The 27,747-nt window shown below is 39.0% G+C and overlaps 1 protein-coding gene across 2 annotated transcripts in view; it reads left to right on the forward strand.

Moving 5' to 3' along the window:
• The window catches only part of MID1 (midline 1), a 166,616-nt gene extending 141,449 nt beyond the window's left edge, over positions 1 to 25,167 (forward strand). For both annotated transcript variants that reach the window (XM_005434512.4, XM_027798655.2), the window contains exons 8-10: positions 8,215 to 8,376; positions 10,603 to 10,810; positions 12,359 to 25,167. In XM_005434512.4, coding sequence (XP_005434569.1) covers positions 8,215 to 8,376; positions 10,603 to 10,810; positions 12,359 to 12,707 — 719 coding nt within the window. In that variant the 3' untranslated portion in view covers positions 12,708 to 25,167. The remainder of the gene's footprint in view (positions 1 to 8,214; positions 8,377 to 10,602; positions 10,811 to 12,358) is intronic.
• Positions 25,168 to 27,747: the final 2,580 nt, after the last annotated feature.

The raw sequence follows: 27,747 nt of genomic DNA on the forward strand, positions 1-27,747 counted from the left end.
ATCCTAGGCCCCTTGTTGCAGATGTAGCATGGACAAAGAGCTCAGTTCTGTTGTCTGGGCTAGTCAGGCTCTTGGGAGCCTGTGTTGAACTGGTCATTAGTTAGAACCGCAGCCCCATTGTCATTCAGGTAACCTTGACAACTGGACCCCTGTCAGAAATACAGATTTAGGTCCTTCCCTCTGATTTTTACTGCCTTCAGGGCTACAAAGCATAGGGCTCAGTGCACTGGCAGCTAAGGCAGCAAACATCAGTGGAACAACAATTAATATGGTAACCTTGTTCAGCTTATAATGGCATTAACAGTTATTGCTTTATATTTTGTATTGTAGCACATTTTCTATTAAATACAGTCTCTGCTTGAATCTGTGAGTTTCCTTAGTGAACAAATTTACTGATTATTCTTTGGATCGTTTTGTTGTTAAATAACTATTTTGCCAAGAAAAAAATACCATCTAATCTTTGGTCAGGAAATCAACAGTTCTGGGTTCAGTGCATAATGATCATTGATTATGAACTTGGAGAAGTCTTTTAAGTTCTTCCTGTTACCCATATGTTTAACGGGAATACCACTAGCTGACACATACTTGCTTTATGAAACAAGAATTCTGAAACAAACCAAATTAATCAAAAGGTCAAGTTTGTTAGGTCAACATGTGTTTAAATTGGGAACTCATTGCCACAGAAGGTTGTTGTGGTTTTGAGTTCAAGAGATGACTGGACAGCTCATGCAAAAAAATAAAATAAATCCACTGAGAACAATGAAGCGCAGAGACATCATTCTGGCTCAGGAAGTCCCAGAGCTGTAAGCTGTTGAGGTCTGGGAGAGCATGGTAAGAAATGACTGCGGTGTGCTTTCCCTGTTCCTTAACACCTTCCTCCACTCTTTGCTTTTGGCCACCACCAGATAGCCCAGCCATGCACTGAGCTACATAGGCTTTGTTCTGATTCAGTGCAGAAGTGGTTTTCTTCTTACAAAATTTGTTGAGATACTTTGATGAAAGTCAGTGCTGTGGACATGTTTACGTGCTTTACGTCAGTGGAAAAATGGTAAGGTCTATGCCAAGTTTCAGTACTGAGTCAGACTCTTGTACTGACTCTGTTGCTGTGTGCACCTCATTTTCTCCACCACTAAACTGGAGTTAGTTTTCCAAGCCATCTGAAAGGATATCTGAGGATTCATGTGCTGGCATTTTAACACCATTTTTAAGTAGCATGCTGTGACTATATTATGATATTCAGGATTGAGTAAAAAATAGGGTGGGCTATTGATAATTTGATGTATGTTCTGTGAAAATCTCCATTTAGTATTTCACTAAACAGCTTCATTTTAGAAAACACAGTGTAAAAATTAAGACTGCTGGAAAGACCAAGTAAACTTCAACACATGCTCCTACATCTGAGCAAGCTGGATAACAAAAATATCTAATAGTAATTTGGAATGAACGAAGCAAGGTAGATAAGGAAGGAAAAGCTTCCCTGATTAATTGCTATTAAGCAGGCAGGACTTAGTGATAACTCAGGACGTTGCTTGTTTAGAAACCCATTTTTATGCTTTATGCTAGAAAACTTTATGCACGTCAGTAATGGGCTCTAAGTGTGAACATAGCAGCAGAAAGGTATGCCATTTCCACACCTTTGTGAGGTGGGGTTTTACTCTTTTCTTACTAGTGAATAAATAACAAGTTATTTCATTTTTAGGCTGTATTGTAGGTGTCCCATGTGGAGGTGAAAGCTTTGATCTGCAAAACATGTATTATTATTCTACTCTCAGCGATGCAATATGATAATTTTTGCAGAGTATGAAGTGCTCAGTGTGCAGTCTGAACTTCTAGTTTATCACTTTGCAAAAATGGTGTCATTAAGAGTTTGAAGATAAAACAAAGTAGCACTGTAAGAAACTTTGTTTCTTGCCAAAGACCTTAAATGACAGTAGAAAGAAATGAAAGAACAGGTGTGTGTCCCCCTTTTCTCTTTTTTGATGCAGCTAGCTCTTAACACAAATATACTGGCTGTTAGTTTCAATTTAATTGAAAGCTATAAAGTTAACCCAAATTAAATACATGCGTATATAAGAGTTATCTAAATGTTGTAAAGCTGTTTTTAATCTCATTACTTAAAGTAGACTTGAACACCTCCAATGGAGATATTCATGCCAAATCTAACTGCTACAGATCTGCCCATGCTTCCAACAAGTGAGACTCTCCCAGTTCATTACAGCATCCGCTGGTACTGAAGATTTGCCCACTAACGTCCTGTTTTTGCTTAGAACACTGCCTGGATGTTTCTTCACTTCGTTAGATTATATTCTTTGTCCTGCAGAAGGATCTAATATCCCAACTTTTATAAATGACTTTCCAAGGTTGTCCCTAGAATACCAGAGTGTACCTTAGTGGTGTGGTTGAACACAGAGAGCTATTTTCTTTGTGAGTAGCATTAGCAGGTGCAGCAGCCTTCAAGTTTTGATGAACTGAAGCTAAGTGATTTTTTTTTTTTCTTTTTGTCTTGCTTTAATGAAATAGCATTTAGCAGAAATTTCTTTCTATTTATGGTATTTGTGTGCTGATGCACGTCTTTATTTTTAGAATTTATTTCTCTGTCATATCCCAAAAAGTTTCCATTGGTATTGTGTGTTGCCTGTAGCAGATAATGTAAGCAGGTTCATAGTCTTCAGTTCTGTGTTTTTGTAGCTATGAATGAGTCACAAGAGAGTAGCTAGAGTACTACATTAAACCAACAAGCGTTTTTCCCCTGAGACAACAGGAATCACTTTGCATACATACCCACCTACCGTGCTAATGGAGACTGTTCTTTTGGAATCCATTTCTTAAAACCACATAGCCATACTGACTGCACTTTCCACTCCTCAGTACATTTCCCCCACCAGAGGCATATATCATTCCAAGATTGCGAAGAATTCAGTAACAAAAATAAGAAATGCTATGTTTTTCTAGTGTATTTTCTGTCCAACATAATCAACTATATTCTTTTTTATTAACTGAAAAATTGGAGAGTTAACATTTGATGGAAAAGCTCCAAATAGAGTATTTCATTTTGAATCCTATTTCATACAGGAAAGATTATTTCCAAATGTGGCCAAACTGCTTGGCTATTAAATGTCTGGCAGCCCTCTTCTGTGCATAAGAACTTTAAATGAAGCAGGCTTTTACTAAAGCAGTTGTTCTCAGAGTTGTACCATTCACACATTTGCATTTCTGAGAGGCGGCTAATTACCTGCAATCTGAATATTGTAAAGGCTTTCAAAATGACTTTGTTACTAGCTAGTTAACGTGCGTTATAATTTCATTATTCCATTTCAATAAATTTTCAAGTATTTATTGAGTATGCACTTTTTTTAACATCATAGATTTGCTTTAATGTGCTTCAGGAAGGTTATAATTTAAATATTTAGGTTTTTACTAGCCATGGTACAAGGTGTCTTCATGAAAAACACATCTCTCTTCAAGACAAAAAGCAGTAAATAACTTTCTTTTTTCTAGTAAGCGGAATTTAGGTTAGTTATCAGCTAAATACTAAAAAGCACTGTATTAAGGGTACAGCATACTGCCAGGACTTTTTCAGTGTTACATGGCTGCTCTTCCTATGAGACACAATAAAATTTTGTTGAAGGATCTAAGACAATTTGGAGCCCAAGTTTCCATGAAAAACAGTGACTTTATGATTCACCAATTACTTTTTGAATATTCTAACTTTTGTCTGTTTCTGGAAATTTTAATTTATTAAAAACATATTCCTTTTAATCTTCAGATTGCTACAGAGGATTTTGGTGAGTATCTTAATGGTACAAGAGCAAATTTGGGATAAAACCAAGAAAACTTCTGCTTCTTGAAAAGTATCAAAAGAGTGCATTTCTTAAAAAAAAAGTGATGTGTTTTGCAGAAATGCTGCGTATATGATTTTCTTTCACATGGGAATGCAGAGTAGGAGTGGAGAGCTATCTGTTACCTTCACCTACTGTATTTGTTCTACTAATTTGAACGGGTAATAATTTTTTTAAATAAAGCATTTTATAATAATTAAAATACTCAAGAGATTAAATAACCTTCCCATGGCTTTCGTGCTTCTCTTCTAGTTTTCAGGAAGATATATTTTATTAATTTCTACCAGTGTAAATTTTAGGAGGATTTACACATTGGGATTTTTTCCATCTGTTTTTCAAAGTGCATCAACGGCCAACACCAGGGAAATAGCTCTACAAATTATTACCTCCAGAGTCTGAGAAACTTGTTTTCAAAAACTCACACATCCTGTATGGACCATCACTGTGCTCACTGCACCATTCCAGGATGTAATTTAAATTCTCTACATTTTTGTAGGTTACAGTTTTGAAATACATTGTTTTACCACCTGCATAACCCTGTAAAAAGCCCTGGGTTTTTGAAACAAGAAACCTGAACATAGCTTGGGTTAGGAGTGGGTACAGTAGGAGACCCTTACTTCCTACTGCTGTGCCAGTGAGGAGAAGATGTCTACTTTTCCACTTAACCTGCTGCCACTGGCAGGGAGCTGAGAGGGCATACGCTACCCCTGGATACCCATGTTACCAGGCTGCTTGCTCATTTCCCTGAACCTTCTTAATCATCTTCTTTTGCATTCACAGAAGAAAGGTTGTCCTGACAGGGCATACCTGGAGACAAATTCTTTTAATGCAGTGACAAAATATCCTTTCATACCTAAAAGCTTAACTTGTCTGCCACTAGTTACTATTCTCTGTTTTGAAGGATTTGGGACTTGTAATTTGACACCATCAAAACTTAATTCCCAAGATTTTTGCATCAGAGTTCGAGTTAAAGCCTGTTATCAGATAGCTCACAGTCAGGAAGCAGCACGTGGACACGTCACTGAGTCCCTTGGTGCATAGGCAAGAGCTGAGCTTGTTGGGACAGCAAGGTTTGTTGAGCAAAGTAACGGAGTCAGTCACTGCACACCCGACATTTATTGAACACCAGTAGTCTGGGATGCCCAAGACTGGCAAGTCAAAGAAAAAAACCCAAGGTTTCTAGTGCCATCAAAGAGGATAGAGCCTTCCTTTAGAACAAGAATCAGGTCAAAAGGAGGGTTACCAACTCTCTTAGTTGACTGTGTAGAGTTTAGGGTAAGTAACGTCCTAACTCAGGAACTCTGATCTTTGGTCAAGGTCAGGTAGAATGAATGTTTACCTGCCTGTGACTGTTTCGACATTAACCCTAGAAGCAGAAGCCAAGGTGTAGCACTACCTAAAATTATTGTGGCTCTGCCTTCTATACATAGAAATCTAAATTAACCGTTAACTGGATTATTTAATAACATAATAATTTACTCTGAGTACTTGCATAGTAGTGGGTATTTTGTATGTATAAACACATGCACAGTAGGAGAGGACAAACTGGAGAAGAGACTAATAGCATTGCAACTGTACCTTTACAGTCCTTCATATACCTATTTAGATCCAAGTTTTATGCTTCGTTACAGAGTGATCAGCCTGTGGAGGGTATCATAAAATGTGTAATTCAAGCCTAGAAAATGTGCCCTTTAGAGAGGTGTAGTGACTAATGTAAATGTAGTTTTGAGATAATTTAGCAAAAATCTGTACATTTCTGTGTCTGTGTAAGGGTTTTTTTTTTATATATGGCCTATGCATACCATAGACCTCTGCTTTCAAAGTGTGCTTGTGGAAGGAGAAGACACTTCCAGGACCGTTGCCTGGATCCATCCCACTTACTGTTATATGGTATTCAATGCCCCATCAGAGGCATCTGAATTAAGGATTCCTTGGTCATGCTGGACTCCCTCTAAATCCAGTGCTTCATTTTCTTTTGTTTTAACTTAACGCTTTGCAAGAGGAGCTATGAGTCAGGTACGGGATAGTCTCAATGCAAAATCAATGTGGCAGTTCAGCTACAGAGCAAGTGCGCCTTTAATACCTGTGGCAAATTTTTACTGGGAAAACATGAGGAATCCTCTGAGCAGGCAGTGAAATATTTTATGCCAGGAAACTGCTACTTTTATTTCCTTTCTTCCTCTTAGGAAACCCATTCACACCCAGCCTAAAAAAATAAATATCTTTCAGTATGTATGGTTTAGTGAAACAAGACGTGGACTGATGTTGCTATAAGCAGTTTACTACAAGTGCTAGGCACAACTGGGGTTTTCATGGGGTATAACACTGAGTTCTTTTTTTCCGAGGTAGACAGATGATTGCTTTGTATGACCTAGTTTTTCAATAGTCTGGAGAAAAACAGTGCCGCAAGGTTGCTTTTCTTCGCTGCTTCTATCCACATATAGCATGCTCTTTGAACCCCTTGTAGCTGATATTTAGGGAGGCTACGTGGGGTCAGGATGTTCACTGGTTGGAGCATGAGGAACATACTAGAATTCTGTTTTCCCACTTTACACCAAGAAACAGCAACAAAGAGCTGTTCGTATTCTGGTAAATCTTGGTCTAAAAGCCACAACCCAAGTGTGCATTCAGCCACAGGCTTAGACTTCCAGATTTCAAATCAGTGTGGTGGAGGGGGTTCATCTCATCTCATTTGAGATACCTGAAGGTAGAGATCTGACCTATGCTAGTTGCCTAGCCCTTCTCTGTGGCCAAGAAAAGGGAGGCACTTGTGGTGGGATATTTATACCTGGAGAAGTGAAAAAACTACTCATTTCTGTCTCAGAGCCCAGAAAAATAGGTTAGACATTGCAGCTGACAAGATGATCTGAGTCACACCTGAAACTGTGCCTCAGTTACCTGTTTGCCAAGCAGGATGAATACCTGCCTGCCTCTCAAGGATGTTACATGTAATATCAGAGAACTTTGAGACAAAAACTACACAATTCTTAGACTGATATTTGGGGTATGAGTTCTGTTTCTAATGAACTTTTGTCAGGAAAAGCACATCCCAAATTAGGAAGGAATCTCCCAGTATGGTTATGAATTGTCTATGAGTCTGTAAACCTGTGTCACAGTTCTTTTTCTTTTGAGTTTTGTGTCCCGTAGCCTTTTAAGTTTTACTTTACATAAAGGTTTTGTATTGCCTAATATGCAGAGCTGAAATTGCTACTGACTTCTGAAAGATTCTCTTCACTAGTACTTACTTACTGGTTTGCTGGTGAAACATGAGTTAAAAGCTGAAAGCTGTTTTCTAATAACAGTAGCTTTCATAACATGTGCTATGCCCAGCAAAGGCAGAGAACAAGAAATCAAGTTCTTAATCCAGTCAAGAATTTTTCTTTTAAGTTTTCCAGCCTTACATATGTACATGTATCTTTTTCTAGTTGTACAACTATATAAAATGTTATGAATATATATACTTCATGAACGTTAAATTAGTTACTTATGTAAACATTTGTAATAAGAGAGCTATCAGACTGGGGATCCATGAGATGAGGAGCTGTCAAAAATGTACAGTAAGTAGTATGGGTGATTGACTGTCACTGCAGTTATATCACAGTAGGAAAAATTTATGTAGGTGAGTACGTTCATCATAATGGAGTATTTTCCTGTTTTGAAGATGATATTGCTCCTCTCTTAGTTTACTTACTTCCTGCATATTATACTTCTGCAGTAGGCATCAAACATACCCCAAAAAGTTTGTAACTGGAAAATTATCCAGCTCTTTCCCAGCTGTCATCTAACCATGAGGGCATAAATCAAAAAGTTGGATGCATCAGATTTACTGGCTTAGATTGCATCCTGGCAAAGTTTGAAGTGTATGAGCCAAACCCTTCTCTGAAGCCCATGCTCCACCCTGTTTGGCCTCCCATGATTTGGTTCAGGCCCTGAGGAATGCATACCTGGGGACTGTCAGCAAACATGCCTCCCAGCCCTCCTAGCTTTACTGCTTTCGTTAGTTTTCTGAGGCTTAGGTGGAGTTCATTAATCCAAACAGTAGATTGATGGGATCTCCATAATCCTCTAGTTCTTAAGCAATAAAGAATTCCTTGTGCTGGGATATGAAAAATCTCAGACTGCTTGTGCCTCCACCAAGACATTTCTTAAATGGCCATTTTTTCTGGTTGACTTCACGGAGCAAGAACTTGAAAGGTACCTTGGCTGAGGGCTGATGAAATGAGTTAGTGGCATTAAGTAGCAACTCAGTGAATGTAACAACACTTTAAAAGGTACAGAAGTAAAATTCATATGGGTTGTTGGGTGCTTGGGAGTGCTCTAAATGTTCCTCTGTTATAAACTGTTATGCTATGACTGATGTGCTCTTAAATTGCAGGTTTATGCAACTCAGCCGACAGCTGGATGATTGTTCCCAATATCAAACAAAACCACTACACAGTGCACGGGTTACAGAGTGGCACTAAGTACATCTTCATTGTTAAGGCCATTAATCAGGCAGGCAGCAGAAGCAGCGAGCCCGGCAAGCTCAAGACAAACAGTGAGTAACGTGAGATCCGGCACGCACACATTCTTCTCCTTTCTTGTCTGCCTTTTTAAGTTTTATCTTTAGAAGATATAAGATCACAAAGTAGTTTCACTTGTTTAAAGTTCTTCCCACAATGTAAGCCACTTATTTAATTTAATTCAAGATTACAAGTCTTCAGTAGTACAGAAAGTCCTTTTTTTTATTTCTTTTTTTTTTTTTAGAGAGATGCATCTGTAGTTTGGTCACTGGAAATACCATTTAGGAACACAGCCATCACATGTGAAATGATTGAAAATACTCTTTTGTGGTTTTGTTTTAATTTCCTCTCTATTCTTTTTTCCTCTACAAAGCAAAAACTTTTCTTGTGTTTGAAATAAAGCATTTTATTTTTTGTACAGTGTTCATAAGATAATTGCTAGTTTAATTTTATCCTCCAAAATGATCTCTTTCTTAGGACACTGGAAAACTTCTTAGCTTCATCCCCCTCAGTTTTTTATGGAGTTCAGCAAGGTGGTAGAGTAGTCAGAGATCCCACTTCAGAAAAACAATGGTTAGACAAATTATTAGCAGATGTAGTATAGCAATTTTAAGACTGGTTTTCAGCCTTTTTCTTCTTGTGTCCCAGCCAATCCCTCAGTCACGTAGTCATCACAGGCAGCTCTGAGAGCTGGAAAGAGAACACTGGGATTTGTGCACCCTCTGAAACCTGATCATTGTAGGGGAGGGTGCTCAAAGAGGGGCAGTACCAAATGTTGCAAGAAGGAGGCTGCAGGGAATGCCATGTACCCATTTCTGATTTTCTCCTTTCTGCTATTAACCTGGCTAGGACTTCTGTGTAAAATCTACTCCTACAAACCCCACATCTGCTACCAAGAATCTATGTCTTGTTAAACCTGGTAACACAAGCAAATGCATAAACAGAGGTCCCATCTGAAAACAGCAATCTTTTATCCTTTTCTCTCGTTGTGACCCAGCGTGGCACGAGAGCAGTCTCTTGGGTGACTGAGAAATTATGTGACTAGATACAAGCCAGTGCAGAGAAGGACATCCTTCAGATACTGCTTCAGCAACACAAAGTCTGCTAACCAGTTAGAGAAGCAGGCTGTAGGTATTTTACTGCTACCAAACAATAAGAAAAAGTAGATAAAATGTGCCCCATGTACTTTCCAATGGGTTTATCTTATAATTGGTCATAATGCATAACTAAATACACATTGCAAAAGTAGGTAACTGAACAATTTACATTTTATTTGAAGTGCATGTTTCGGTGCCTCACACAGATTTCATGAGAACGCTCAGTTGTATTTTCTGTGCATGTCATCAAATCTTCCACTTACATTTTTTTCCCCTTGATACAAAAGACAGTGAGAAGGGAAAAGGGCTTTGCTGGACCACTTGTGGAGTCATGTTCTCCTAGCTGTCTCCTGGTGGAGGTAAATGGTCATTCTGCTTTTTGACACAATGAGCAAGCCTGTCAAAATCGTGGCAGGCTTTATATATCTACAGGGTTCAGTTTACCAAAAAGCTTCCTGTTATTGTCTACAAACCTTGTGCTACAGCTGAAGATACTTGCCAAGAGCAACAGCCTCAGTAATGTTTTTACACTGTATTATTCGGACCAATTTACAGTTCACTTCCTTCTTTTTAATGTACAGTATCCAGCACCACATGGGCATCCTTCCAAAGTGATCCTGAATTATTGACTGTCCTTGTTATAAATAAAGCTGTGAGTGAATGAACAGACAAGGCTAGGGCTTCTTCTTATTTTCAAACTCATTTTGTGGGATTTGAAATCATACTTTTTGTAGTAATGATGAAGATGTCATTATGAAGCCTTATCCTTACAGAATTAATAGAATGCAATTTATTCTAAATCTAATATGCTGTGAAAAAAGCAACCCTCAGACCTTTATTAGCATGTATATTGGTTTCAATTACATTGAAGAATTAGAGTAGTCAGGTTACCTCTAGGTCAGAGATAATGGACATGATGATTATGCAGGGCTCTTTTCAGGGATTATCTACACAGGGAAGTTAGTGCACAATGAGATTGACAGTAAACTGACAATGAAAACCAGCTATTGCAGGGAGCAGAATAGGTTCATCTATCTCAAACATGCTTCAAAGGGGGAGATTAATATGGTTATGTAATCTTGTGGGCTCCTTAGAGGCTTGCTAATCCACTATCCTTTTCAAAATCAAAGCCAAACCATTCTTCTGCCATCTTTGTGTCTCTAGGTCAGCCATTTAAACTGGACCCCAAATCTGCTCATAGGAAATTGAAAGTGTCTCATGATAACTTGACAGTGGAACGTGATGAAACATCCTCCAAAAAGAGTCACACACCAGAGCGATTCACGAGCCAAGGGAGCTATGGAGTAGCTGGCAATGTGTTCATTGACAGCGGGCGGCATTACTGGGAAGTGGTTATAAGCGGGAGTACATGGTATGTATATAAAAATATATGTGAAAAGAATCACCAGTTCATACTGTGCAGGTCCTGGCACAGTTTCTCTGACAGAGACCAGTAGCAGAGGCATGGGGAACAGTATAAGAGCAAGACAAGCATATACTTTCACATAATTTATCAGACTACTTTCCCATTTTCCAGCACTTTTGGGCTCTGGAACTAAATCTGCCAGATAGAGCATCTTTATATTTAGCGGCCTTCACATCTCCATGCTCGGGATGGCTGTACTGTGAATCCACACACAGTGCATTTTGATTTTAGTGAACTGGGGAGCTCAGAAAGCTTCATCTTGTTTATACGACAGAGCGAACTTTCTAAGCGTGATCATTTCTTTACTAAATGTGAAAGAACCTAGTGCCCTTCAGTAAGAAGAAAGAAATAAATCAATATAAAGACAATGCGATGGTCCAGTTTTACAGGGGTGGAAGTTAGATTTGCGTCTGGGGAGGGGGCTCGAAGCAGCAGAGCTGTAGGTCTGTGCCCCAGGGTATGAAGCGAGGAGCAGGAACAGGAGTGCATTCCTCCACCTCTGAATGGTCCTCTGTGTCATACAGGGGTCGATTTCAGGGGCCTTTTAGTTAGTGGAAGCGATGTCACCCTTTGGGATTCAAAGGCAACAGTCATGATGGAGGTTAATGGAGTGGAAAAATCAGTAAGATCTTCAGGTATGCCCACTGTCTCAAACAAGAAAAATGCTGTTTGCCTGTGCCAACACTAAGGAATGGAAATAAAGTAACTTATGGCACATTAATCTCTGTTGGTTGAAAGCCCAACAAATACTGCAGTGTCTCTAGAACGTGAGGAACTTTTACATTTCTGTTATATATGAGAAATCAGGTATTTGCCCTCAGTGTCCCTTAATGACAACATTTTCACAATCCTTTGACCCTGCACATCTTGCCATAAATTATGGTTTGCAGCGCAAATGTCTTCACCTACAATTGCTTCACTTGGCCCATAACCCAGTCTCAGAAGTGCTCATTTGAATCTGAAAACCACACCAACATCTGGCAAAACATATTTGGGAATGGCAATTTTTTTTTTTTGCTTAATGTGTCCTTTGGTGCTTACTCTTGCATTCCTTCTTCTGGGCCATATATTAAAGGAGCAAGGAGAGATCAGATTAGCTGACAGATAGCAGTGTATTTTAAAATCAAGGAATTCCTCTGTTTTCATCTGTTTGAAAGTAGAAATTTGAGGCCCAGTGATTTAAACTCTGAGTTGCTGAGTACTCAGCAAACCTGCTTTTGAATACCAAAGGCAAAAACATTATCATAGCAGCCAAACTACAAACAATATGAGGGACAATAAAGTTTCTCTGACCTCTCAGATCCAAAAGAGGTATGGAGAAAAACATTAGCTAAGCCTGTGTAGATATTGTGGTAAAACATCACTTAATTAGAATTTAACCAGCAGAAGAGGCTGGGGGATTCCAGTGAGTCCTCTGGGCTAACATTTAACATTCACAAGAGATCAACGTGACAGGAAGCATTTGTTTCCTTGAGCTTTTTTTTTGTTTTGCAGGTATGCCATTGGTATTTCCTACAAGTCAGCACCAAAGCATGAGTGGATCGGGAAGAATTCTGCCTCCTGGGTGCTTTGCCGCTGCAATAACACATGGGTGGTGCGGCACAACAGCAAAGAAATCCCCATCGAGCCTGCGCCTCACCTCCGACGGGTCGGGATTTTGCTGGACTATGACAATGGTTCCCTTGCTTTTTACGATGCTTTGAACTCCCTACACCTTTACACTTTTGACATTACATTTGGGCAGCCGGTGTGCCCCACGTTCACTGTGTGGAATAAGTGTTTGACCATTATAACTGGCTTGCCTATCCCTGACCACCTAGACTCCTCCGAGCAGCTCGCATGACTGCTAAAAGCCAAAAGGTAGGACGACACATCTGCCCAGGGTGGCCAGGCAGCTGCCTTCCAGGGCTTGCCCAGAGCTGGGGAACTGCATGGCATCCCAGCTGTCGCTGCCAAATCCAGCTGGAACTGAAAGGAGGAGAATATCTCTTTTCTGTGTACTTTGTAAAAAAGGACAAGACATGGCTTTAATAGTATCTTAGAACTTTCTTTGCAGTTGGTTTTGGTTGGTTGGTTTTGTATTTAGTCTCTTACAGGAAGATTTATAAATTATTTATAAAAAAAAAAGAAAAAAAAAAAAAAAAGAGAGAAGGGAAAGCCTGGTTTGGACATCTGGAAAATGACTTCTTTGTTTTGCACATTGACGGTCCTATTAATTAAAGTTTCATCAGCCCTTTACATCATTTTATTTTGCAGTGGATAAAAGCAGGAAATTGGAAGGATGAAAACTGCGCAGTGGACAAGTCAGTATACTGCAGGTTTTACTCGTGCCAATGTTAACATTCTCATTACCAGTCTTACTGACTGTGAGCTCTCCTAATTTCTACTTTGCACATGGGAGTGTGCAGACCAAAAAGAACAAAAATAAACAAGTGAGGAAGTGAAGCTAGCCAACACAGCAGAAAAAGAAAGTTTAATTTACTTCTGTTCACAGGGCTGTGCTCTCCCTGTTCATAAAAAACATGTGGAATATCTCCTAGAAATGTGAGTGGATAAATCATCTGGTGATTTATTTTATTGATGGCAACGTTCCCATCTACCAGTGCTTCGCTTTCATCTTTGGGAAACAGTGTAGAATCACTGAGGATGTGAAAGACTGATATCATCTCTGAGAATCAGCAACACTGGAGGAGAGCAGCCAATCCAAGGTCTGACTGTAGACTAATTTGATAAAGCACGGCATCATTTAAGGGTTGATTGTAATAGAAGATGTCACGGTTCTGATGGTAGACATGTGAATGCTTATTGCTGATTTTACAAGGTTCAACATAGCAAGCCCAGCCAACAGCTAGGAAGTGAGACATGTGCCACTTTACCATTTCTTTTAAATTAAGTACAAATGTTTCATTGTCATACACTATGCAGTCTCTATAACAAAGCAAGGAAATCTGTTTTACATGTGCTGTATGGAGAAACACTGCAGCTGGTTTGCTCATAGTTACCATTGTTCTGGGTTGTTTGGGAAAGCACAGTCCTCTTTGTGAACGAGGAGTAAACAGCAAGTTTTTAGCAGCAGCAGGAATCTGCATGGGTAGGCTCCATGTTCATCCTGGTATGGGTGGATGAACTTCAGGGAAGGCAACAGAGGTTGTACCTACTTTGTCTCAAAGGTGAATCAGGTGCATTTTTTTTTCTCTTTCCCTCCTACAGAACAGAATCCCTTTGTAATTACTACAATGTTTACGTATAAATGATCATTTTTGGAAATGCTTGAGGCATATGACAACACTAAAAAAATGGTTTTCCTACAGTGTTTTGTTGTTACTATGCAAGTGGTGAAAATCTGCCTGTGTAGAAAAAGGGTGAATTGAATATGAGCTTTAGGAAAAGATTTGCTCAGTAATTTATAACCATGCTTCTGGTGTCTTTTGAAAAGGATGCCTTAATGCACTTTTTTCCACTAATGGGTCCATAATAAACTGGTCCCAAGCTCAGTTTCAGATTTTTAAAATACTGATTCTCCAGGTACAAAGCTGTACTACAGTTTGCCTTATGATGATGTAGAAAACTTATGAGCAAAATAAGGAATACATACATGCTTATTTGATTTTTCCCCTTTTTTAACAGAAAATAAATGCTTATCTATGTTCCTTTGATTTCCCTTTACATGCCCTTCTAACTGCTGAATTAAATGGAGAAAAGTCTGGCAGTATGTTAGAGGAACCATAGCTTTCAGCTGGGGCAGCATCCCATGGTTCACAGGCTGGAGTCACTGATCTTTCCAGAGTTGACATAAGTAAGGGAAAATAGTGTGTACATATAATGAACTGCGGTGTTTATCATAGTGTCTTTAATAATCAAGAAACCTATACTCTCAAAAATGAAAAAGTAAATAAATCCTCAAACATTACATTTTATAATTGAGCACAATGTTATCAACACAAGCTGATGTCATTGCCCAGATGATCTGGCCTGGGATATTTGGGAGGTAGCTGAGATGGCATGAAAGTTATTATAATGAGTTAACAGGAGATGAATGATACAAAGCAGTGATAAAAAGATGCAGGAGGAAAGGAGTTTTAATCTAGGATTATTGCCAAGTTTCTGCCTAAAAGGAAAGGGTGTATCACCTAAGTACATGCAGCAAAGCTGTGTGTCTTCTTTTTTGCCAGAAATATTAAATTTAGAAGCTGATTTCAGTAGTGGACAAACTGAAAATGCTGTTCAGTGTTTGGCCATACAATGTTGGCAGAGATTGAGCTGGATGGAATAATACCGTGAATTTGGAAAGATCCCAAATGATCTCACATATTTTCATTGTAAAGATAGACCGTGAGTCTAAAGACAGGTTATGGTTTTGGCCAATAGAAAAAGAACGGTCTGTTATCTAGAGGCCGTGCTGTATCATTTTTATTTTAACACAGAATACTTCATTTGGAACTAAGCCACATTTCTCCAGTGGACTATTAATTCAGTCAGTACTCTTTGTGCATATGTTTGTGTATATATGTACACATATGTATGAGTACACACACACCAGTATATGCACAAATATAGTGTGTAATTTGTGTATTTGCATACATACATACATACACACACGAACTGACAGTAACTGGTCAGGTGTTCCTTTTTTGCTTGTTTCTTGGACAATTTTATGTTCTGTATGACTATGAGGAAACAAGTTTGCTATGAATGGTATTCTTCTGGACATTTTTTAACAAACAAAATCTGTTTATTTTACAATACTTGATTCAATGCCTGATAAATCAATAAAAACATCCATGTGAAAACGTAGCTTCTCTGGTCTGTGGCATTTTACATGGTCCATAGCAATCAATTGAAATCTGAGGGCATGGTAATAATCCTTGTGTAAAAATAAAATGTGGTACTTTAATGTAGTGTGAAGTATTAGATGAGGGGATTCCCTGGTTTTTGAAAGTTTTGTGACTAGGAATGAGGTAGCATTGTATAATGCTGTGTTTAACAAAGGCAGGTTTTTGAGGAATAGTCTGCCGAGATGCAAGCAATGAATGTAGTAGATAAAGTCTCTGTTGGTATGATGATTATTTCAAAGCTGTATTTGAAACCCAAGTTGGTATTCAGCAGAGTTAGAGCAAACTATAGCACAGTCTCTTTAGAAGACAGTAGCATCGTCTTGGAATGGTCAAACCTTGAGGTAATGGAAGGATGGGGGACTTTTTTCCCTTTGAGGCCGGATAAGATTTTCCATGTGTCAGGCTCCCATGTTTTAATGCACATCTAATAGGGAAAAAATAATTCAGGAATGGGCTGTACATCATAAATCATTTAGCAGACTGTCTCCAGCCCACTGTAGTTTCCCATTGTTGTCTTTCAGGGAGCAGCAAAGTTGCTATGTCTTCTTTGTCTGTTTGGGTATCCCATTTCTCAATTGCTCAGTGAAGAGACCCTCATTGAGCAGTGTGTCCCAAAGGTAGGAAGCATAATAATCCCTAAGGTGTGGGTACACTGAAAAGTTGGAAATTTGCAAGTACAGGTGAAAACACATGCACATTTTTCATTATATTAGCAATAGTAGGTCACTAAACAGCAGTGTGCATCATCTGTTTTAATCTTGCACCTTAATTGCGAAGAGTATATTCTTTCCATGTTAGAAAACGCAGCAGGACACCATTGACAGCAAAATTGAAGTGTCAGCTCTTTAAGCAGTTCATTTTGAGATGACCAGCTTTTACAGCACTATGAGGAACTATTGGCCGTGGGAGATTTCATTAAACCATTATTTGACATCAAACACATTATAAGTATTTTTTTCATTATTCTTGTCTAGTAGTTCCCAGAGTCTGCTTTTAGTTACAGCAGCACAAATTTCAGATAAGCCCAAGCACCAAAACGAAGTGAGTATTGCTAGTGTCTCTCATCCGTACCACCAAAACTGAGGCTATTCATTTTAATTGGAAACACTGCCTTCATTTCTGGTTTAGGAGTGAAGAAGTGTTGGACGCACACAGCAAGTACACGCTGGGCCACCTCAGTAACTTGGCCAGGGCACGCCTGGACCGAAGGCCATTGGAGGGGCTGCTTTGGGAATCCAGTCATAGACAAAAAATGTGCACAGGTTGCATATGTAGTGATGTGCTGGCAACTTTCTTGTAACACCATTTCTAATGTCTTTTCACATACTGGTCTTTCTACTAGTGGAAGTGTATATTAAGATACAGGAATGTAAAATGCAATATTGTCCTGTGGTTTTGGGTCGGTTGCCCATTTAGAAAATAGCAAAGTGTTCTGAACTTCAGCCTTAACTTTTGTCTTTTTCACATGGAGGGAAGCCCTGGTCACTCCCAAATGCTGATGGTAGGTGTTTTAGATTATGCTGAGCTATTTCTTTTTATTGTGCTTTCTGAAGTGAAAGAAGCTCTTTTTACGTTTTAACCTTTGATTTAGCACTTGGTTGTCATATAAAAAAATCCAGAGACCAAAAATCAATGTTTCTAAGAATGTTTCAATGTGGATAAGACTCTTGGTTTAGACTGTGAGGCTTAAGGCATCTGCATACATAAGTCTCTGTGCCAGGATAGACTGATTCATGTGGAAGGTGAACAGTAAAGGTACAAGTGTTTTCTTCTGAGGTAGGCTTTTGCATTAACTCCACTCTTGAAGTAGACTATTCCTTTTCTTTAATTTTATAAAATTGGTTTTCTATTTCAAGTGCAGACCATGTTAGTAAGATTGTAAGTAATATAATTTCTCACCATGCTACTTATTTTAGCAAGCCTTACCGGGTCACGTGCCTCTGGCAGTTTGCTGAACACATCAGCTGCAACCATAACCTTTGCAACATCACCTCTAACGTATGGACTAATGTTTAAGCCATTGATCAAGTATATAATTTTCCCAGGTGGGATTCATCTTGCTTTGAGTAAGGAACTCTAGCACAAATGGTGATACCAGTTCAGTGTGAGAGGTTCATATATTTCACAAAGATGGTATAGGAAAGATATAGGCTTGAATACTATCAACGCTGAGGCAGTTCTGGTTTAGAAGCATGGCAATGTATTAGGAAGGCATGAAGTCTTCTGCTACAATGTGATCAACAGTGTCATTATTGCCGCTGCCTGAGAGAGGGACAGAGGTAGCAAAAAATTCTGCATCAGCGCGGAGGGAGGTCATTCAGAGTGACAGGACAGCTGGAAACCTGCCAACGCTACCTGCCCTGGCACCATGCTGCAGGTCTGAAAAGCAAGTCTGCACCTCTTCTTCCTTTTGTTACAGCTCAGCCGCAATCCACATTCCCAAATGACAGGAAAAAAAATTGCAATTATATGTTTGAAATCCTAACCTGAATAAAAGCAGCAAGGCAGGGATGACAGCCCCAGGCCTTGATTCTCCTTTACTCACCCAGATTTTTACATCTGTTGACTTCAAAGGAGATAGTCCTGATTTACATAGAGGTAGATACAAGCCCATGAATCTTCGGTTTCCAAAGGGTCAAACCGAAGTGAAGCAGGAGCCCCTGTGCAAACATCTCAGCATTCCTATTAAATCATGTCTTTGGAGAAAGCACATTTGCTGCTAGCAAAACTGCAGTTTCTCATGAGCTGTTTCCCAAGGCCAGCACAGGTGTGTTTTAAAATGTATGGTTCTTTTAAAATGTATGGTTCAATAACATTCTTCTTGGGTGAATTGTTCAAGCAATGCTTTGCTGTTTCCTCCAAGCAGGGTGGGAACAATTCTCTTAGCGGGTGCTGTGTTACTTTTATAAAATCATGAGAATGGCAAATACATAAGTTATGATACAATGCTGCAACATAAGACTATTGTTCTTGGACTTCCACTTAAAAATGGATAATAACTAGAGGTTTAGAAGTCTACTTCCTCTAACCGTCCTAATTTATATAATTGCTTGAATGTATGGAGATATTTGCTCTCAAGAAATATCATCTTGTTTCTTTTTAATTCATGCAGATAGATAGTGATTAGGAGTATTCCTGAAAATCCATGAATTCATAGAATAGCTTATAATCGAGCCTTTGAAAGACAGCAAATGGAGGCTTTGTGTTTTGCATAACATTACTCGTTGTACAGGGATGAAAAACTGTAACTGTTTACATCACTGAAACATTAAAAAAATGACAGCAACTGCCACACAAGAGGATGGGAAAGTTTTTATTAGCAGGTTTTTATTTCTTCCTCATTTTTATTTTAGATGGAAAACAAACTATTCCATTTGAAAATATTTTTCTGTTATCCTTCCATTTCTTCACTTTGCATTTCTGTTTTCAGTCTCATTTTCAGATTTTAAATATTTGTGTAAAAAGAAGTATCTGTTTCAGAAAGTTAGATTTATTTTTTATTTCTTTGAAAATTACATTTTTCAGGAGGCTCACAGAAAATGAAATGAGAAGTCAAAACACTAAAGCAATATGGCAGCTTGAAAGTCAAGAGTATTTTTGAAGTAGAAGTTAAATAAGGAATGTAGACAGGCCTGTGTCTGTTCTACAGTTACTGAATTATTTGGTTTCATTATTCTGGGCTTAATAGTGTTGCTCTCTAAAATCAAAACAATGTTATAAGATCTGATTAAGGAGCAGAAGCAGAGGAATAATAATTTATTTTAGGTTAAACCTGGAACAAGTTCCCTTCAATAGCAATATATATATGTTTATCTCCAACCTCATTAATGTCATGAATGTCAGCTGTTTGTTTTTTTTAAATAAATTAAATATTGTATGTCCTCTCTAGTAGTAGTTCCCAGCCTACAAATCTGTGTCTTTCTTGGGAAGTATGAGTCTAATTCCTCTTGGAATTGGGAACAGGCTCTCCCTGTGGCAGGTGTGAAGGTAGTGCTAGCACAGCAAGACCATCTCCCACTTGCAGGGGGCAATTTGATCTTTATTTTTGTCATCTTGTCTGTGTGAGTAGTAGTGATGACCAAACTGAGGATAAAATAGGTTCACCAGATTTGTGGGTGTGGGAAGAGAGGAAAGGCCTGTCTGGTGAATCACGGCTAGCAGTTACAACCAGTGGTAGACCCAACCCAGATTTAGAAATTAGCAAATGGAGATTTGTTCCTTGATACAATCAGTAACATATCTTTTTAATTTCTGCAAGTGACTGTGATCTCTTTCTCTCAATTTGTCCATCAGTTTTCATCCATGTGATCATTGAACATCTGTTGAAATTGGAGTTGAAAATGTTTGAGGTGGTTTTTTTAACTGTTAGGATTTTGCCAGACTACTTTGAAAACAAACATTTCTGATATAGTGTCAGTGGTTTATGGTAGTGGGTTGAGGTGAGGAATAATGTAGAACCTAAAGAATACATACAGGTGCAGACTGAGTTCAGAACAGCATAATACTGCTCATAAGAATAGTTTCCATCAATCCTAATTGAAATTATTCACATAGGTGAAGAGAGAGAAACACAACTGAATTCAGCCTTGGCATGTGCATGAATAACAGTCAGTGCAAAGTAGCACAGGGGCTGAAACAATTGAAAACAACAGACCTTTTTACTTTTCTGTAAAATTAATAGTTGATATTGTTTCTCTTCTAACAGTTGGGTCACAGCATTCCTACCTTGCATATATGTAGACAGACAGGAGTTATTATTAAGAAAGTGCCCCAAGTTAAACTGTAAATTCTTACTAATGCAAGACCAGTTGAGGAAATTAGGATAAATCTTTAAAGATATACACTAAAAGAACAACAGATAAAAAAGTTACTTATTCACAATCAATAATTCAAACAGCTGCATCCAAACTGACCTTTCTTAGACTCCTTGCTCTGCCTTCCTGCATCCCTCTGTGGAGAGGATGAAACAGGAATGCTTTGCCTTTCTGTTCTTATGAAGTCAGTGCTCCATATTAGTGTTACTTGGAAATCTCTCAGGATGAATAAATTTAGCAGGAACAAGTAGAGTTCTCACCAGTCTTAGAGCCTGAATAAGCCCTTAGCCAGGGGCTAAGGCTGAATTCAAGGCTGAATTACCACCAAGGTATGAATGCTTTCACGTATTTTTGACAATGCAAGAAGAAACGTAGCAATAAAAAAAAAAAGTGACCAATTTTATGCAGACATGGGAATAGACGTCATTCTGTCCAGCTAAAAAATATAAAATAGCAGCTACAAAACTGTTATTTAATAGAGGACCAGGAAAATATTTTTATGGATTTGGTATAAAGCATCTGCACTTGTTCTGGTTCTCATGCACACAGAGGTGCTGTAGGGTTAGGTCCTGACAACCTTTTATCTGTCTGTGCAAATAATACTGAGGGGTGGGATGGTGTGTGTGGGTACAGCTTTCCCTAGAAGTGCTCCCACGGGCCCAGCTTTTCCTGCTTGTCCAAAAATAGGAGAGAGAAGCCAGTTTCCAAAGGTCTCTAGCACTAATCCTGCCCTGACCTTTCTGATGGCAGGAACAGTGAGGCCACAGGCTGGCCCTTGGCTCCACATCTTGTGTAGAAACAGGAATATGCTATGGAGCTCAAGCAGGCTCCTCTGGCTGAGGAACCTGAGCCTGCAGAAAGAGAGGTTGAACCAGCCCCACTAGCAAGGTTCAGGCATTTCCCCAGCTTCTGCTATAGTGAGGAGATGCAAGGGAAATCTTCCTCAGGACAGGGTGTGAAGATGGCACATCTTCTAAAGGCATACCTAAAAGGCTCAAAGAGAAAATTTTGTGGCGTTCATCCTCAAAGGAAGGGCTGCATAAGGCTGGGGTATGTTTTTCTGTGTTTCCATGAAGGCATGAAAAGCTGCCTCCTTACGCCTCAGGTTTGGTAGTGCTTGTGGGCAGGCAGGCCTCACAGTTGATTTTGAACACTGGAAAATCATTGTACCATGTTTTACACCCCACTGACCTAAAAGTTTGACAAATGGGAAGAAAAAATCGTCAAATTCCACTGCATGAAGGCTTATACCGCTAGTCTTTATTGTCAAAATTAAGACAGTGCAAAAAGAGGCAACCAAACCCATGTGTGAAAAATCATTTGTTACAACTGATACATCTGACATATTTTTAATCAGATATTATAATAGTAACAGAAACAAAGTGGAAAATTGATCATGACTGGAACTCTGATGATGAAAAGTAGAAATTGAAGATAGAAATAAAATAACTAGGGAAAGCACCTAAGAAAGTACAACTAGACAGGGTTGCTAGTACAGTGCAATAAGTCTGGTAGAAGCTCATCTGGAAGATGGCAAAATGCTGGTCCTCCATAGTGAAGAAAGGTGATATTCAGTGTCCCAAGATCAGAGAAAGGATCATCAGAAGGAAGAGCCCAGGTTGGAAGGGGGGATGTATATGCGGTTTATTTAGTCTAGCAATTATGCCTGAATGGAGATAAGGTTGTTGAGTCTGTAAACATATGATTAGGGGTAGCACCAGGAATAGAGAATAACAGTTTGAAAAGTCAATATTGGTACCAGAATAAAAGCAGTGGACCTGTTTATGGACAGGTAGGTCTATAGACATCAAAAGGGTCACTTCATAGGACAGCAAGAGGAAAAAGGAATCCTGCTGTGTCTGAGGTGAAGCTTTGTGTGTGAGATTAATCACACTTCAATCTAAATGTCCAAATATTAGTTGACTAGGCCTAAGCATATTTTCTAGGCATCTTCTATAACAAATGGGAAGCAAATAGCATCTCCAAACATTCATCCCAGATATTCTAGCAACCTAGCTCAGAACGGGCAGAATCTCTCTGTAGGAGTGATCTTTCATATTGGTCACATGAGGAGTCATAGACAGCTAGTGTGTACTTGATACCTGCCTTTTAGATAGGTAAAGGCAGATAAAGTGACTATGACTACATATGTAGTAACTGGGATACCGACATTTTTGTAGTGGCAATTATAGAGTAAATCCATTTTTTATATACATCATACAGAAACTTACAGACAGCTTCTGACTTAAAATCCTTGCTGTGCTGAGGTAAGCAGGCAATTTTTCATTGGACTCAGTGAAGCCCAGATTTTGCCTCTTAAATATGAACAAGGTGAAATATTCAAGTCAGAGTCATATTAAATGCAGACATCTCCTACAACCAAAGACTGTTCTATCCACTGAGCCCTTGTTTTTTCAAAGCAAGTTATTCAGTAAAAATGGCCATCCAGGCAAAGTCAACAAATGAAAATGCATCTATCTGACCATCAAACAAACCTCCTTGGAGATGATATGTGTTTGCATGCGTTCTATTGCCTTGATCATGTGCAGAAGTATTTTAGACTCCAAACTGGGTTGCTTATCCAATGCTGCAAAATGCTATGTATTAATAGTAAGCATTGTTCTAGCATTATTCTTAAAGTTTGTTTTAATAGATGTCACAACCAGGTCTCTTCTGGCATTGCCTGAATTCAAGATGTAACTACAAGATTGTACGAAAGCTAGAATAGCAGTTGACATGGCTGCATCATTCATTCCTCACAATAGTAAGCATATATCGGTGTGATAGACTGAGTACAAGCATTAAACTCACAGTGCCTGTGCCAAATGGGTGTACTTTATGGAGTCAAGAGCTCCTCAGCAATAATTCCTTTGGAATGGAAAAGTAGCCAGCACTTATAAGTTAAAAGGAATGCATAAGAGATAGCTGAGAAGTGCTGTCTCTTTTACATTGAAGTTGGGTGCTGAGGTCAAAAGAACTTATTTTACTATGTAATTTCTTTGCATCTTCTGCAAAGGGAATAGGGCTGGTTCTCTGAAGGGTAACTGAGAGTCCTTTTGATATTCATGGCAGATTGTTTTGATGGCTACCATCCAGAAAATCTTAATGGAGAAAGAAAAACACTCTGCAGGTGGATGTAAATACTCCTTTTTCCAGGGTTTTATCTTAGACTCACCTCTTTGCACTGTATAGGTTACTTTCAGATGTTCCTTTTTAAATATTTCTAAACAGCATGAGTATTTATCTAATGATGCTGTGGTGAGGTATGATTCATCCTTCAGGTTAGCAGAGTGCACAGCTGAAAAAAATCTTCACGTGCAAAGTATTGTTAACTGTTTGCTCTTCATAAAAGGGAAGGAAATGACTCAGGCAGGAGAGATGGTATGGTGAAGATTGTTAATGCTCTTCAGGCTGATAGAACAATATTTCCTCAAATAAAAGTAAGAGTTTCTGCAGGAAGCATTTTCTGATGGGAAAAGGATTAACACTCCAGGAAGGATACCTAAGGAAAACCAACAGAAAATCACCCAAACTAGGCAAATATTTTGGAAAAGGGTTGGCAAAGAGAGATTTAATGGGGTTCAAGTCACAGTGAAAAGTGGAATATGGACATGACTGAGATAGTACGGTGTGCTTTGGAGAGACCAGTCTGAGAATTTCTATTTGCAAAGAGTATGGGATTAGTTCAGTAGCAGTGAAACCACACCGGCCCATCCTGCTTAGGAGTCTCACAGTTGGAAGCAGCAGCAGAAAATAAAGGAACTGAATCACAAGTCAAAAAAGGTGAAACTGGGATAATTTTCTCTTCCTTTTCTACTCATTGAAAAGAAAGAGGAATTTGAAATATCCAACAGCAGGAAACAACACAGCATGAAATACTTTTGTGAAATTACTGTCTTTCTCCATACCTTTGTGATTTGTAACATTAATCATTAAGCTGCAACTTGCTTCATTACTTTTATTAATTTTCACTATTTGAATGAATTGTTCCTTCGTATTTTCTGCCTAAAACTCAGTTAGCCTACAATCCTGATTCACATGCAAGCAGGACCTTACATCCTTAGGTATTTCCCATTCCATAATAGTGTGGAATTAACTCTATCTCCTTACAAACTCTGGGCCCTTCCAGCAGCACGGTGGGAGTGTAGAGACGCTTTTTTCCAGCTCTAATTGGCTCTACCAAGGTTTTTGCTAAATGATGTAACTGTGTCCCTATGAGGACTCTAGGTTTGGGAGCTTGGTGTGTTGGTGTGGCAGAAGTAGGGCTGATTTACCTTTTACACAGAAGCAGGCACTGATTAAGTGGTTAAAAGCAACAATGGATGGTTTCGTGCCAAAGTGCTGGAATGGAATGTGTCTGGAAGGTGGTGAGAATGTTTGATGCTGGATGACGAGGAAGTTTTGCCAAGGCATTGTTGAGGTCTCACTATTAAGGATGTTAATGAAATGTAACTACAGTCACTGTAATGCAAAAGGATTTGACAAAATCTTTGTAAGGTTCTTGTGCTCTGAATGGTGCTAAAATATGGAATTTATGTAAATGTCAATGAACTGATGTTTAGTTATTGGAATAAGATACTGCAGGTCTATTGTGGGATATATAAATGAATGTGTAATCTAGGTGATTTGGGTTATTAAAAGATGGTTCTTTGGCCATCTGTCAGTGATTTTCTTTTACCAGGCTAAGGAAATTGTGGATATGAAAGGAAATAACAATTTATTAGCAAGTTTTGTATTGTATGAATGTGTCTTGATTTTTTGTAATAAAGAATGTTAACTCTACCTCTTAATTTCTGCTAAAGTAAACCTGTGACTTTCAGTAATGATTTTAATTTAGGCAGGATTGAGTTTAACGAAAGTAAGAGTGGCAGTTAAACATTCTCTAATGTCATTCAAGGTAATGGTCAACAGACTAGTAATTTGTTCATGGATCACTGCCTCGCTAAAGAATTCCTGTTGCAGGGAAATCACAGGGCATATGCAGCTGGCAGCAGCTTTCCAGAAATTTATCCCATTGATGGCTTTGAGGAAAACAGTGAAAGCTGTAGTGAGGAAAAACATCGAGTCAAAACATGGTTGGATTTGCCTGACTATTTTTCATCAAGGATGGCAGTTTTCATGGCAAGGGGAAGGGCTCCCAGCCTCACAACCCTCACAGCAGATCCAGGTGGCTTCCTGAGAGAAAGCCACTCTTCCCTGTTCACACAAGCTTTCTCCTCCACATCATTTCATAGGAGCTTGAACAGTTCTGGAGAAAAATTATTTTGTGGTGTAGAACTATTGAAGTCAAGGGTAGTAATAACAAAGCTAACTTTGGAGAGGTGCACAGGTAAGGGAGAGAACAAAGAAGCATTCTACTGGGATTAATGAGCTGTAGGCAAGATGAGTAAAACAAAGTTCAGAGGATTTTTTTCTCTCTCTCTGAATCAACATAGTTTTGGGATTATCTCTGAGTCACAAATTCCAGCCAGAAGTATGAGAAAGGTTTAATTTCACTTTTGGCTGAAAGACAGCTTTCCGTTTCTGCAGACTTGCCTCAGAGATACCCTATCTGAACTGGCTCAGAACTGCCCATCGTGCTCATGCTAGAAGAATCACACCTATTTAGTTACCTTTTATTACTGAAAAATGAAAAGACTATGAAGTACATGAGCCAACTACAATACAAGATTTATAAACTCTACACTTTTCTCCTGGCAGAGGCATGACACAATACGTAGTTAATCATTCCTTGAATTAGCATTCTTTATAATCACTCTAGTCAAGGGAAGCTTTTGGTGAATTCAGTGCGTCTACAACTATCCCAGTCCTGTGCTGGTGTCCCATCGGCTAGACCAGGCCCAAGTGCTGGGAATGATGAATGTACCGTCCTTGCCCTTCCCAGAGTACGTGTTGAACCCCTTTATGGTGGTGCGGTATATCAACACTAGTGAAGAGGTTTAACTGGGACACACACATGGGCCTGCAGAATGAGCTTAGCTGAAGCTAATTCTGACACCAAGAGACATAAACATCCAGATTTGCCAGTTAGGTAGCGTTTTGCTTGCTGTGCTTGAAGACTAATACCACATCCCCTACGCTGGCTGGTTGTTTGTTTTGGGGTTTTTTTTGTTTTAGGTTTAAAGTCCATAGTTGAGTCAGTCTTTCCCACAAGTCATGCTTTTGGAGATTTGCCGCCATTTGGATTGCTTCCTGGTGGATTCTTTTCAACTGATCTACGTTGCTTTTGTTACAAAGGCTGTGCCCAAAACTGGATACAAAATTCAGTGCCAGACTTTAACATCTGTTCAGAGAAGAAGGATAAAACTAATCTTCTTTCAAGTGTTCAAACCCCAATATAGTGCTTGCCTTTCTCATGACACCATGGCAACGTTGAATAACATACCTGTCACAGTCACAGCAATCCCTGTAGGCTCTTCAGGAGACCTAGCTCCAGTCTGTCTTCACCTTGTCAGTAGCATGTGTGGGTTTAATCCCCACCTTGTCAGGATCATGTTTGTTTCCGGTACTGTGATACAATGAATTTATAGTCTGCCTTTGTGTCAGCTGCAAATGTAATAACTATAACCTCTGTTCCACCTCTTTGGGGTCTTTGGGAGCTAATCAAGAAGTGTTCAGCCTGAGATACCCACCCCCACCCCCACCCCGAGGAATACCCATCAGTGCCACTATTGTGACAATGAACTTCATGACAGCTACTCTCTGAGCGCAGTTTTTCTAACTCTTATACCTACTTGTGGTAGTTTCAGTCTGATAACATTCCCTTGTTTGCTTCTAAGATTGCCACAGGAGACAGGGCCAGAAGCTTCACTGAGTGCTAACAATGTGACAAGTGCTGCCTTTTGTCTCTTCCCAGCTCTGGTTACCCTACAGTAGAAGAAAATAAGATTTGTCAGATATATTTCTTCTTGACAAATGCATGTTAACTTCCACTCATTTTGAAGCTATTTTCTAGGTGCTTCCCAATTTATCTTACATGAACAGGCACATAACAAGTTGACAATGATGACTGTTATTCTAAAAAAAAAGAAGACATGATTCTTATTCCAAAACCTAAATGCCTTCTCCAGCATTTCTCCGGTATAAAACAAACAACAAAAAATAGCAATTTTAGAGCATATGAAAGAGGAAACAAGTATTCTATGAGATGTTTGGTTCAAAAATAAGATACTTAAATGCCAACATGTGACTAGTGCTTGAGCATAGGCATCCAGTGCCATTTGAGAAACCCCAG

This window comes from Falco cherrug, chromosome 2 (assembly GCF_023634085.1).
Source record: "Falco cherrug isolate bFalChe1 chromosome 2, bFalChe1.pri, whole genome shotgun sequence".
NCBI classification, from domain to species: domain Eukaryota; kingdom Metazoa; phylum Chordata; class Aves; order Falconiformes; family Falconidae; genus Falco; species Falco cherrug.